The sequence below is a fragment of the Pezoporus flaviventris genome, unplaced genomic scaffold, assembly GCF_033815535.1.
Source record: "Pezoporus flaviventris isolate CSIRO_AGI_PZ_B2104156 unplaced genomic scaffold, CSIRO_AGI_Pfla_v1 ptg000013l, whole genome shotgun sequence".
NCBI lineage: Eukaryota > Metazoa > Chordata > Aves > Psittaciformes > Psittacidae > Pezoporus > Pezoporus flaviventris.
In genome coordinates this window covers 7,569,970-7,582,211 of record NW_026892561.1, presented here as the reverse complement: position 1 = coordinate 7,582,211, position 12,242 = coordinate 7,569,970, and the positions used below count along the sequence as shown (strand labels likewise).

The following is a 12,242-nucleotide window of genomic DNA, read 5'->3' as shown; positions in this document are numbered from 1 at the left end:
TTCACAAGGCATGCTTGCACTCCTTCTCCCGTCTCAAAAAAAATCTCCCAGCCTGTGTTCGCATGTTTCTAATGTAACCATTAAAATGTAGCCCGAAGACAGCAATAAAAACCCTGGAACGCCTTGGTGCTTTTGTGTCTTGATCAAAGTCAATGTGTGTAATCTCGTTAAGACTGCCCTCCTTCCCCCCTCCTTGTTTTTATGAATTTAATGGCATACAGCAGCTGGGCTCAGTGTTTAATGCTCACCAACCTGCATTGTTCTAATTAAGGTATCTCCTTTTATTTCGGGCACAAAAGAGACTCTTGTGTTTTTTAACAAGCGAGGAGCTGTGGGATAGTGTGTGTAATAATCGCCGCCGTTACCTTTCCCTGGGTATAAAGCTGGCTCCCCAGCGGGGGCAGGAGGAGGGAGCCTGCGCGTGCAGCACACATGGAAAGACTTGGCCGGGGAAAAGGGGCAACGTTTTTCTTCTGTTGTGCAATAAACAATTTGTTGGAGTTAATAGGAGCTGGGGCGGGTGGGTTGTGTCGGGCTTCCGGCCCCTTTTGAACATTCTGGAGATCTGCCATCCCTGCTGGTGAAAAGTCCCCTTTCTCCTATGCGCCTGTGGTTTGTGTGCCCGGCCAAGATCTAATGTTAAATTAGAGTGTGAGTGTGTCTGAGAGAGACGGAGAGAGGGAGGACCGTGTATTGAACAAGGCCCTGGAACTGGAGGCTCAGAGTGCCTGGGAGCACTTCTAAACCTCTGCAGGGTATTGAAGACAGGGTGAAATTTGATGTGCACCTCTGTCTATAGACCAGAGGAGGTGAAGTGGGTTTTAAAAGGCTTAAGCATTCTCTAGGATACAATGCTACAAGGATCTGAGCATCTCTGGTATCCCCTGACTTCAGTGGTGTCTAGAGCACTGATGAGGATTGGATCTTTAGAGCACTTGGGCTTTCTGAAGATGAAGCTTTTGGACTTTGGGCTCTTGATGTCCAGTTCCAAATTATAACTGTTCGGTTGCTAAGGGAGAGGATAGATGTATTTAACCACTGACTCTACAAATGTTTGCTGGACTCTCTAGCTTTGGCACCATTATATTAGAGCTGAGTGCATCCAACTGACTTCAAGTTGTGGGGGATGAAACATTCACCAGAGGAGACTCCATCTCTGTCTCCTGTTGGTGTGTTGGATTAGCATGAAGGAAAGGCTAGGTCTGCAGAAAGGGACCCTGGAGATGGCTTAAGAGAACTGAGATCACTGTGCTCACTGAGTTAGACTGCACCTCAGTGCCAGTAGGAGCTGCTTGGCTAGACAGTCCTCCTCAGGGCTGTGGAGAAAGGGAGGAACAGTTTAATGGTTTTCTCTCCTTCCACTTGCTATGTGAGCAGAACTGTTCTCCCCGAGGGCTTTGGTCCAGGGGCCACAGGTTAAAGATGTGCTGTACACTGTGTACGCTGTGGGCAGCTCTGTAGTTGTAGGCAAAACAGAGAATGGAGGCAAGCAGAAGGAGACAATAAGGTGTTACTTGATGCCATGTAATCGTGCCTAGGTTCCCAGGAAATCCTATTGGCTGGGTTTGTCTGCTGGTTTTGTATTGCTGTGTCTAATCTCACCAGTGAGCTTGCTACTCCCTGCTTGCTGGTTGTCTGGGGCACTCAACACAATGATATTTTTCATTCATCCTTCCTGCGTGCAGGGATCTAGTTGACATCTTCAGGTAACACAGAAACTGGGATATAAGCCTGGAATGACTTCCCTGTGATCCCTTTTGGAAAGTCCTGAAAACACGTGCTGGCTCTTCCAAGACAGGAGAGGGAATGGTGCTGCAGGAAGGAAGCTCAGCCTGGTCAGCAGGAGGTGGGATTCATTTCCCTGGATGTCAGTCCTCCTAGCAGCAGGTATCTATCCTCTGTGGGTTGTTGGACTGCAGCCCTGAGTCACTGGGTGATGGGGGATGAATCTCCCTCTAGTAGAGGTTTATCTGCCTCTTCTCCATCCTTCCCCATTAACTTGAGCTGCTGGTGACTGAGATTCATATTTTCCTTCTCCTGAGAAGAGTGCTTTGGCAGTTTGCTGCAGTGCTTTGCTGGAGAGGTCCTTGAAGGTGTGTGAGAACAGGTTTGGTGCGTGTCCATCAGCAGTAATTCAGGTTGAGGTGATCTTGCTGGGGAATGGGTCAGTGAGTTCTCGATGTCCCTCTGAGCTATAGTTCTGTGACCTCCCAAACCCTGGTGTCCTTCCTTATGAAGTAAATAGCATTCAAAGCTAAGTCAGTGGTGGAGCTGTTGGTGGGTGCAAGCAGGCAGGGGCTGAAAGAGGGCGGGTTTATTTGGGCAGATGCCATTTGCTGAGTTTCTGCCATCACCTGTACTGGGTCCAGCATTTCCTGTGTGTATTTGCAGACCCCAGGCTTGTGCTTGCCTGTCTTGGGCCTATTTGAAAATGACAACTGCAAGAGCAGGAAAATACCACTTCTAAAAAGCCTTCTTCACAGAGAATGTGCTTCCAAGGGACCCGTCGATAGATGTGTATGGTCTGCAGTTGACACATTTATATCTTTGGTAGATTACTACGTTCTTAGCCTCATCGCTTTTTCTAGGCTATAATAATGTATGTCCCATGTGGGCTGGAGCAGGTTTGTAAGAACAGTGCAGATACAGAGCTATCTTTCAGGGGGATTCCTTAGTGCTTCCAGCAACATAGGCACCTTTGGGTCAGCAGCTGCATGGACAGTGCTGTGCTTGATCCTTCACTGTTTCTATCTGCAATGAGGTTATCCAGTTATTTATTAACATACTTCAGCTTTGGCCTCCCAACAACCTGTGGGGGTGATCGCCACCCTTTTGGGGGGTCTTTGTGATAAAGATTGCTCTCCTGGTTGCTTTAACCCTGATAACCGGTGGAAACCCCACAACGGCAGTGAATGGCTGCTTCTCTGGGAATTAGCATTTGCAGAGAAGCAGCTGCCACTTCATGTGGAGACAGAGGAGGGAGACGGGCTGTTGCCTCTGTTGGGAATTGGATCTTGGAGTTCAGTTCTCCTCCTAGCAGAAGCTGGCTCTTAGTTTGGGTCTCTCTAGTCACCTTTTAGAGGTCCTGTCACATTTTAGAGGTTTTCCTACCTCTAAGCTAGGCAAGCTTTAAGCCTAGGTTTGATGGTAGCACTGTGTAGGCAAAGTTGCTCTGTGTGTGTCTCTTTATTCTCTGTGCCTGGTAGTATATTCAGCTTGGAAATGGCCCATTTTTAGGACCCACAGGACAGCAGGAAGTGCCTAAATCCTTCCTTTTGAGTTTTCTTGTTTTAGCCACTTTATAGCAGACGTCACACCATTTCTTGGTTTTTAAGAGGCAACTTTAAGACAAAATCCTCCAATCCTTCCTGGCACCATCTGAGCCCTAACGACTTCTCAACATCTCAGCTCTCATTAATGTATTTTTCAAACTAGGACCCCAAGTGATTAGCCTGTATTGTGGATCAATCACTTGCCAAATTTTAATTAAGAAAGGAGGAGAAAAAATAAACTCCATCCTGGTTTCCAGCCCCTTTGCATTGCTTTGTAGCAGCCCTGGAGCAAACTTCTTGCAGCAGAGTTTTATAAACCCCTCAAAACTGGGGTTTATAATGGAAAAGCTGAGGTGGCCTTTACTCTAGCACACGCAGCTATAACACATCAAGGCTTTTCCATGAAGCCATGATGAAAGGAGCAGAAGGACCTGGAAAAAAAAAGAAGAAAGAAAGAAATGGCCGACAGGTGGGACTTATTATTCCACAGCATTTTTATTTCAAGGGAAAAGTTTAGTAACCCCAGCTGGCAGGTGAGCAGTGGGGGAGCAAACGCTTTTTCATTGTGCCTGTGCCAGCATGTGTGTGTGTACAAGCTTATGTGCCTCTCTACAAGACAGGAGAGCTTAAACGCTCGTGCCAATAAATGTTGCACACCTACATCGAAAAGTCAGATGTAAGGAATAAGGTTCTAAGCAATTTCAATGTAAAAAGGACTAAAAAAAATCAGGACTTAGTTCTCAATTTAACACACATGCTTATGTGTGCAGGGGATGACAGTTTTATTTAAAAGGGGGAAAAAAGAGAAAAGAGAAAGGCTTCCCCAAGGGTCCAAAGTCATTATTTTTGCTTGAACTGTTTAATACCAAGCATAAGTACTAGGGAGACCCGGAGACCCGAGCCCAGCATGCCTTGTGCAGTCAGCCTGCACAGCATTCGGGCCAGGCTGCTGAAGAGCTCTAGGATGCCATTATTCCCTCCAATGTACCCAGGCTTCAGAGCTCGAGAAGAGCTGCTCTTCCCACGTACAGGTGAAGCAACATCCACCACTGCCCTAAATCAGTCTGTGATCATGAAGCTTCTGCAGAAAATGGGTCAGGCTACACGTGGTTGTGTTCTGCTTTCTGGCATGATTGAAAACATGGCCCTGGCTGCACATGTGCAGCTCTCAGCCTTAGGCGTGGGAGAGTGGGTCTCCCTACAGCCGTCAGCATGTGATGTAGAAAGCAAACCTCCAGGACAGAGATCCCAGGGTATGGCAGGGCAAATCCACTCATCTTCCCTTCCCTGTGGTGTGAAGGAATTACACACCTGATCTTACTTCGCCACGGAAGAGAGAGCAAAGCTGCAGTGGTTTAATCAGGCTTGTTCTGCCATCCTGTGGGCTGACTGCGGAGGACTTCTGCTTATAGCAAGCACCTACACAGCCTTTGGAGAGACCGGAGCAGAGTGGCTTTCCAGGAATCTGTCCTTCCAGAATTTCCCACAAGGAGGTCTCTGATATGTGTTAGCAAGGTTGCCCTTGGAACGGCCCACGTACATGTGCCTGCGGCTGGCTTAGTTCACCTCCAAATCCCAGAAGGGAGCACGAGATGCAGTGAGATGGCAGCACTGAGGTTTAGTTTTAGAAGAAGTTAACTCAAGGGGGGGCTCCTCCCCACGCACCAACAGACAAACATCTCCAGCAGAGCTAAAAGGGAATAACTACTGAAATGCTGTTCAGCATTGCACAGGAGCACTGAGGAACAGGGGGGCAGCAAGCATCCTTTGAGGCGTTTCATGGCTCAGGAGACTGGTCTTGCAGAAGGTACCTCTCTCCCTGGTGCACTGTTCAGAGGAGAGGCTCCAGCTACTTGGTTGGATGCTTTGCTGCTTCTTGCCATTAAGCTATGCCTGTCTAGGGAAGGAGAGCATGAACACAGATGTGTGCAGGAGTCACATCTGGAATGCCTTAAAGTCCCCATGCACACTTCTTGTCAGGGCTCGCAGGGGCAGCTGCCAGCTGCAGCCCCTTTGACAACATGGTGTGAATTAATTCCTCAGCACCTCCCTGCCACTTCCCCTGGGACACTTCAGCTACAAAGATGATTTGAAGAGGCCAGCCAGATGCAACAGGCGCCTCTGAGGACCTGGGGACTGCATGGCAATGCAGGCCTGAGCAGGGAGTCAATTGAAACAGGCTCTTTTGTGACATTTGAACCCAGATCAGTGAGCCCTCCTGAGCAGTGTTGTTATGTAGCCTGACCCACAATAGTTTTAAATGTGGCAGAAGGGGCAGATGTGTAGGTTTTTCTGTCCTACCTGTTGGAATTGCTGCAGGAAGTTTTTACTGGGACATAGAGCTTGTCCTTATCTAATGCAGCTTTGGATCTCCAATCCAAAGCTCTGGACTTAAGCAGGAGCAAAGGGGCTTGTTATATAAACAGGCTCTGTTAAAGTCCAGTGCAGTCAGTCTTCGGTTTCATCAGGCTTTTAAGCCTTTCTTTCCCACTGTGGTTTGTGCTTGCTCTTCCCAGAATCCAGCACTCAGCGAAGACTAGTGCATGGGGTTGCCCAGTGCCTTGCGCAGGCACAGTGAGATGCTTCCTGCCCCAGAATGCTGAAAATCTAAATAGACACGGTAGTTAGAGGATGGGATAGGTCCCAGACAGCTGGAAGGATGTGCCCATAGGCATCAGCACCACAGCGAGGTCCACCATCCAAGGCACGAGTGCTCTGTCATTCACCCTGAGAGTGATGTCAGATGTGTCTTGGGTGTCTGTTACGTGTTTAATTCAACTGTAGTTCAACAGGACTTTATGCATGGCTATTTTAGATCTTGGGTGCAAGTGCCTGTGGTTCCAACATGTGTCAGAGCAGCAGCTCAGCCATGAGCAGCAAAGGGTTTCAAATGAGAGCCTGATTGCTCAGAAGTCCAAAGCTTGAGGAGCAGCAAGCATGCAAAGTCCATGTCTACCAGGAATAATGGGAGCAGGGTTCAAGGCTGGCTGGTCTGCAGGGGCTTTTTGGTAGTACTCAGTAGTGCAGAGCAAACATGACTTGCACCTCTTTGGAGCTGCATCCTTGTGAATTACTTGTACCTGTTTAACTTCTCTGTTCCTAGGATTGTCCTCTCCAGATGCTCCTGAATCCAAGAAGCTTCTAGGGGAGAAAGCCCCTGTCCTGTCTCTGCTGGTGTTGTCACAGAGCAGAGAGGACCTTTCCTAAGGATGCTTGCCTTTTGTAAGCAGTGGTGCTAGGGATGTACCCAGGTGCAGGCAGCAGTGCCAAAGCAGCATGGCAGATCATGGTCCTGCCGTGCCACTCCATCCATGTCCTGCAAGCTGCCCACTCACTGCCGCAGGTACTGAAACAAGCCCTGCTAAGGAAGAGCAGCAGCAGCACTGAACTGAATGGCTTCAGTTCTGTCAGCGAGAGCCTGCAAGCTCTCTCACAGCATGCTGCATCCCTGGCAGCTTGCTTGTCACACCGAGCACTGGGTGTTAGCTGCAGGGAGGGCCTGACAGCAGTGAGCAAACTTGGGGTGCTCACACAGAGCCTGCGCTCAGCTGTGTGCAGAGGGAGGTTGTGTCGATGCTGTGGTCAGTGTTTAAAGCCAGGACATCCCAGTTTCCTGTGCTGGTGCTGTAGATGGGAGGCTGCCTTGCAGCAGAGACATCATTCTGTCATTTTTCTCATCAACTGTCTGTCACATCTGCCAATCTAATGATGACTGGCTTAGGTTGACCCCGATTCTGAGGCTTATTAACACTCTTTTGCTGTCAGGCTCGGTGACAGATGACACATCAGCCCTTGGTTTATTTCATGTCGTGTTCGTGTTGGCCGCCCATTTCCTCACCCAGCTCACATCACAGCTTGATGGTTGTAGCTCACCTTGGCAGAGCACTCATCTCCACAGCATCTCTGTGAGCTGAGAGGGGACAGGATGGGGTTCCCTTCATGCCAGCAGCTCTGGGTTTGAGGCAGTCCCCTGGTGTGCTGCCCTGAAAGGGATGGTCGATCCCCACCATGCGCTTCTTCCTTCTGGGTTGGGTTTCTGCCTGCTCAGTGACCTGAATTGGCTCAGTGAGGGCTGTAGGTAAGCAAGGGAAGCAGAAAGGAGCAGCTCTCCCAGAAGCCAGCGGTCATAGCGCAGCAGGACATGGGGCTCAGGATGATCCATCTGCAAAGACTCCTCTCCCAGGGCTCTTGTGCTGGGGACTGCAGTGGGATGAGGGGCTTGCGGGGTAGGGAAGAAAGGCACTGGGGCTTCTTCTCACAGCTTGTACCTGCTGTTGGGAGGACGTGGTTCTCTTGGAGGGGAAGTGGAATGGCCTCACTGCTCCTGTGCTGCTCCCCCTGAGGTCCCAGGCCAAGGGCAGGGCCATGCAGGTTGTCCTCCTTCCCTCTCTCACACCGTTCATCTCATCTGCCGGTTGCAGGGTGCCAAGAAGCTCTGTCCCCAGTGCAACACCATCACGTCTCCCGGAGACCTTCGGCGCATCTACTTATGAAGGACCCAGCGGGAGGGCAGGCCCCAGCTACTCGGCTCAGCTCATCCATCACACCAAGGGGGAGAGGAACGACAGCAACAACAAAAAAGACCTTTTAAAATTCAGAGAAGATGAAAGGTTACAAACAAAGCAGAGACTCCAGGCACGGACTCGAGGATACAGGAGCAGTGGGCTCGCGTGTTGAGACCTCCTTCAGCACCCGCAGCGGGCAAAACCAAACCCTTTGTTGTGAAGCCCCCTTTTTTAAGTACCAGTATTGCCCATCACCCGTCCCCTGGAGCTGGCTTTGCATCGCGGATGGCTCGTGAGCCCTCCTTTGGACTGTGTTGTTCACCACTCTGACCCCAGGAGACCTGGGGACAAGGGACCCTTGCCAGGAAGATGTTAAATAACCTGTAACTTGTGTTCTTCGTTCAGTTTCGTTCTGGTTTTGTTTTTATTTGGTTCAGTTTGGGTTTTGGTTTGGTTCCGTTTTGTGGTGTTCTAGTGATAAAACAAAAAGTTTAAAGGAAAAAAAAAACCCACACCCAGGCAGAAATGAAGCACATGTAATATAGATTATATATGTTTACAATGTTGTGTATAAATGGGATAGACTCAAACATTACATACTAATAAGTTTCCCTTTCTGGTTTGTTTTTTTTTTTGGGTTGTATTTTTTTTAAAGAAGAAGAAAAAAAAAATGAGCAGAGAACATTAAACCCATATTTTTCTTGGTTCAGCAAAGTTTTGGCATTAAAGTCATTAGTTTAAACAAAGTATATATATACATATATATAATATAAATGGTTTAATGTTCTGTGGTGTATATTTCCTCATTCAGATATGAAGTTAACAGCTTTTAGTAATGGCTGTAGCATTGCCCATAACTTACAGAACTTATGGGGAGTAGAGGAGGTGGATTTTTGTCATTAGTTGTAGCTAATGGGGCTATTTATAATAGAATCGTTATCCCCGGAAAGACACGGCTTTTAACTCCTCGCCAGGGGACCGGGCAGGGCGGGGGGATCTGGCTCAGCCCCCTTTGCCTTTCCCAGCTGGAGAAGGAGCAAATGGTGTGGAGCTGGAGCCCCTCGTGCCTCCTCCAAGGCCGTAGCCCCTGCCCCTGCCTGGCTTTGCTTTGCTGCTCCCAGTGCCAAGGCAGGATGCTGGGAAGCGGTGGGCACAGGGAGGGATGGAGGGGTCTGAGCGATGGCTTGTTGGTGGCTTGGCTGGGAGGGGCTTGGCCGGTCCCCTCGGTGCCCTGGCAGCCAGCACTGCAGAGCCAGCCCCTGGCTTCTCACAGGTCTCTCCTCCTGCAGCCTGTGTTTGCAAAGGGGATTTTGGCGCTGAGAGCCAGCCCTGCCTCATCCCCAGGGCTTCCCAGCTGGGATGCTTCCAGCTGGGGCCAGAGGTTCCCTGCAGCCCCAGGTTCTTCCACGCGGTCCCTCATGCTTGTCCCTGTGTCCCCTGTCCTCAGCCTTAACCAAAGCTGCCGTCTGGCCTGTTGTTTTGTTGGTTTTTGTTTTATCTCCAGGACCCAGGAAACAGATTCTGATCCATTTCCCAAGGTGAACGCATGCCCTGTGTGCTGACTGCTCCCAGCCCCAGCTTCCCGGGCAGCCATGGGGTGCCAGCTCCCCAAAGTCAGAAGACAGGGAGATGGAGAAGCTCATCTCCTCCACTCCCGCTGGGTCTTTCCAAGCAGATCCCACCTGGCACCACAGAGTGGCTGGGGAATTTTAAGACAGTCCAGAGCCAGCAGTGGATGAGGGGTTTGGAGCTGGGCACCGCTGGGCTGATGGGGTGTTTCCAGAGAGGGAAGGGATAGGGAGGTAGGATGCCTGGAGTGATAGTCCCATTGCCACTTCTCTGCCCTGAGCTTGGTGCTGTTTTGCAGAGAACAACTGCTGCCCTTGGCATCTCCCAGGTGATTCCAGAAGGATCCCACTGCACCCAAACCAAATTGAAGGAGCTGTATTTACAAACACCTCAGCAAAAGGCAGCAGTTCCCAATTGAGATGCATCTCCTGGGTGTCCACGCTCACAGCAGCATGGTGGTCTCAGACCAGAGCTGCAGCCTCCCCTCCTTGGGAGCACATCCCTGTGGAATGCCTGGGGACCAGAGGAAGCCAGGGCACTCCCATAGGGTCCTGCCTCCCCCTGGGCAGGGGAAGGGGCTCAGCGGTGGGTAACCCTCCAGCCAGCAGCACTGGGGATGGGGAAGGGCAGGGACAGAGAACATGGGTCTGGGTTTATAGAGGTGGGAGGGAAGCTTTGGGATGAGTATGGATGGGCTGTGAGTGCTGGATTTGGAGAGGGTGCAGTGGGTTTGAGAGGCAGGATACCCCATCCTAACCTTTCATTGGGAATAGGCCCCAGGAGGGAGCCAGCCTTTCTGGCGGGTGTTGTGGACCAGCCGTGTGCTCTATGTACGTCTGTGTAAAGCCACGTGTAACTCGTCGTTGGTTCTTGGTTTTGGGGGTTAGATTTTTGTTGCTTTCTTTGGTTTCATTGTAAAGCCATCCCCTGTTTTCAAAGGGGGGCTGCAGGGGGAAGGCTGGGGAGAGAGGTTGGTCACAGGCATCCGCCACTTCCCCTCTTCTGGAATGAGTTGAAATGATTTAAAAAAGAAAAGAAGACCTATTGGAGTTACCTATCTTTGCCCAAAGAATCCCAGTTGCACAAAGCGATATTCCAGTGTGTCGATGATTGTGTGTCAGTGTATATTATACAAAAAGGTACTTGTCACTCCCGTTTGTAAACTACATTTGACATTAATTAAACAAGTATAAATCTTCTCAGGCGCTTTCTGCCTTTCTGTGTTTCCCTTTGCAGGTGAGAGGCAGCCGAGGAGACACAAGCCCTGGATGTTGGCAATATCCCAAAGGAGAGCCCCAGTCCTATTTGGGATGCAGGGACAGATGCAGCAGCAGCACCCCCTCCAGACCCCACCATGGATGGTGTGTGTCCCCCCCACCCGTAGTGCCAGGAGGGCAGGGTGAAGGGCACACCTCAGGGGACACCCCAGTAATGAAGTCTCATCAGCTGCATTAGCTGGGGGCCAGAGGCGCCCAGCCCCAACAGATCTATACGTCCTGCATTAGGGGCCACCGCCGCAGTATAGGGTTACCCCCAACAACAGGCACTGGGAGGCTGCAGGGACGGGGCTGGCGCCGACGCTTTTGGTTTACAAACATTCAGCAGATGGGTCGATGGGGTGGTTTAACCCCACCACCCCACCACCCCCCCCCATGGCTGCATGCACAGTGATGGGGTGCTGGGAGTCCCCTGGAGCAGGACATCAGGGACCTCTTCCCAACTGCAGTGGGAAAAGATGGGGAAAGGGGTTGATTTGGCCGCTGATTTGGCTGGCAGGGAGCGAGCAGAGCATCTCAGCCCATGGGAGGCCTGAGGGCAGGGTGAGGGGCAGGAACCCACCCTCCTCCCCTGCACCCGCCCCGCAGCAGGCTGCTAATATTTTATTTAGGATATCTTTAGGAAGCGGAGGCCCGTGATGTATCGGAGGTATTGAGAAAATGCTAATGTGTAATAGCGTGTGTCTGGGGCCTCGTTCATCACCCGGCGCCGCCTTCTGGGGGATCCATATCTAATTAACAGTAATGAATGAGGGAGCCCACCTAATGACAGCCCGCCAGTTTGTTATGGAAATGAGGCAATCCCATTAGGCAAAACACTTAATTAAACAAACTGCTCCGAATGGAGGCCGGAGCAGGATGGGCCCAGGCCCTTTGGGGGAACTGGAGGGGGGGGGGGGCTGTGGTATCCAGCCCCCCATATGCCGGGTGGGGGCACACAGAGGCTTCTGCAGCCCCACAGTGTCCATGGTCAACCCAGCAGCAGCAGGCTTGGGGAGCCGAGGGGGACCCAGTGGTGAGGGCTCCAGCTGGGGAGGTGGCAGCAGGGAGGTTTACATCTCCCCCCCCCAGCCCTCATCTCTCTGCACATCGACGGGCACAGAGGCGGCAGAGGCCAAACACGGATTTCCAATCATATGTGTGTACTTGGCTCCTGCTCTATTGACATTGAAGCAAGAAGGGCTCAAGGTTAATTCCTTATCAATACCCTATTGTCAGCTCATTCATCACCCAGGGAGGGCAGGAGCTGCCCAAGCTCTCCCTCCTCCAGCCCCCCCGTAGGTTTGGGAGGGTGACCAAGGATGCTGTGCACACCTCTGCCCACCCCAGCCCTGCCTGGGCCACCCATCTCTGGCCAGTGGTGCTGGGGTGGGCTTCCAGCCGTGTGAGGATGTAGAGATGAGGGGTTGTGGGCTCAAGTTCAAGGGCAATGGGATGGGGAAATGCTGTGCAGGCAGAGTGAGCTGCTGCCTGGTGAGCCCCTGCCCTGGGCTGGGTGCAGGAGATGTGCATAGGAGCTGCATTGGGGGGTTCAGATAGTGCCTGTGGCCCCCATTTGTGCTGTCATGTTTCCTGACTGCCCTCCAAGCCCCAGCCCTGTGTGCTGTGTGGTCCTACCA

The 12,242-nt window shown here is 51.2% G+C and overlaps 1 protein-coding gene across 8 annotated transcripts in view; it reads left to right on the top strand.

Annotated features, from left to right (window-relative positions):
- The window catches only part of RNF220 (ring finger protein 220), a 224,643-nt gene extending 214,099 nt beyond the window's left edge, over positions 1–10,544 (top strand). For all 8 annotated transcript variants that reach the window (XM_061451458.1, XM_061451452.1, XM_061451459.1 and 5 more), the window contains one exon: positions 7,694–10,544. In XM_061451458.1, the coding sequence (XP_061307442.1) occupies positions 7,694–7,765 (72 nt within the window). In that variant the 3' untranslated portion in view covers positions 7,766–10,544. The remainder of the gene's footprint in view (positions 1–7,693) is intronic.
- The last annotated feature ends 1,698 nt before the right edge of the window (positions 10,545–12,242 follow it).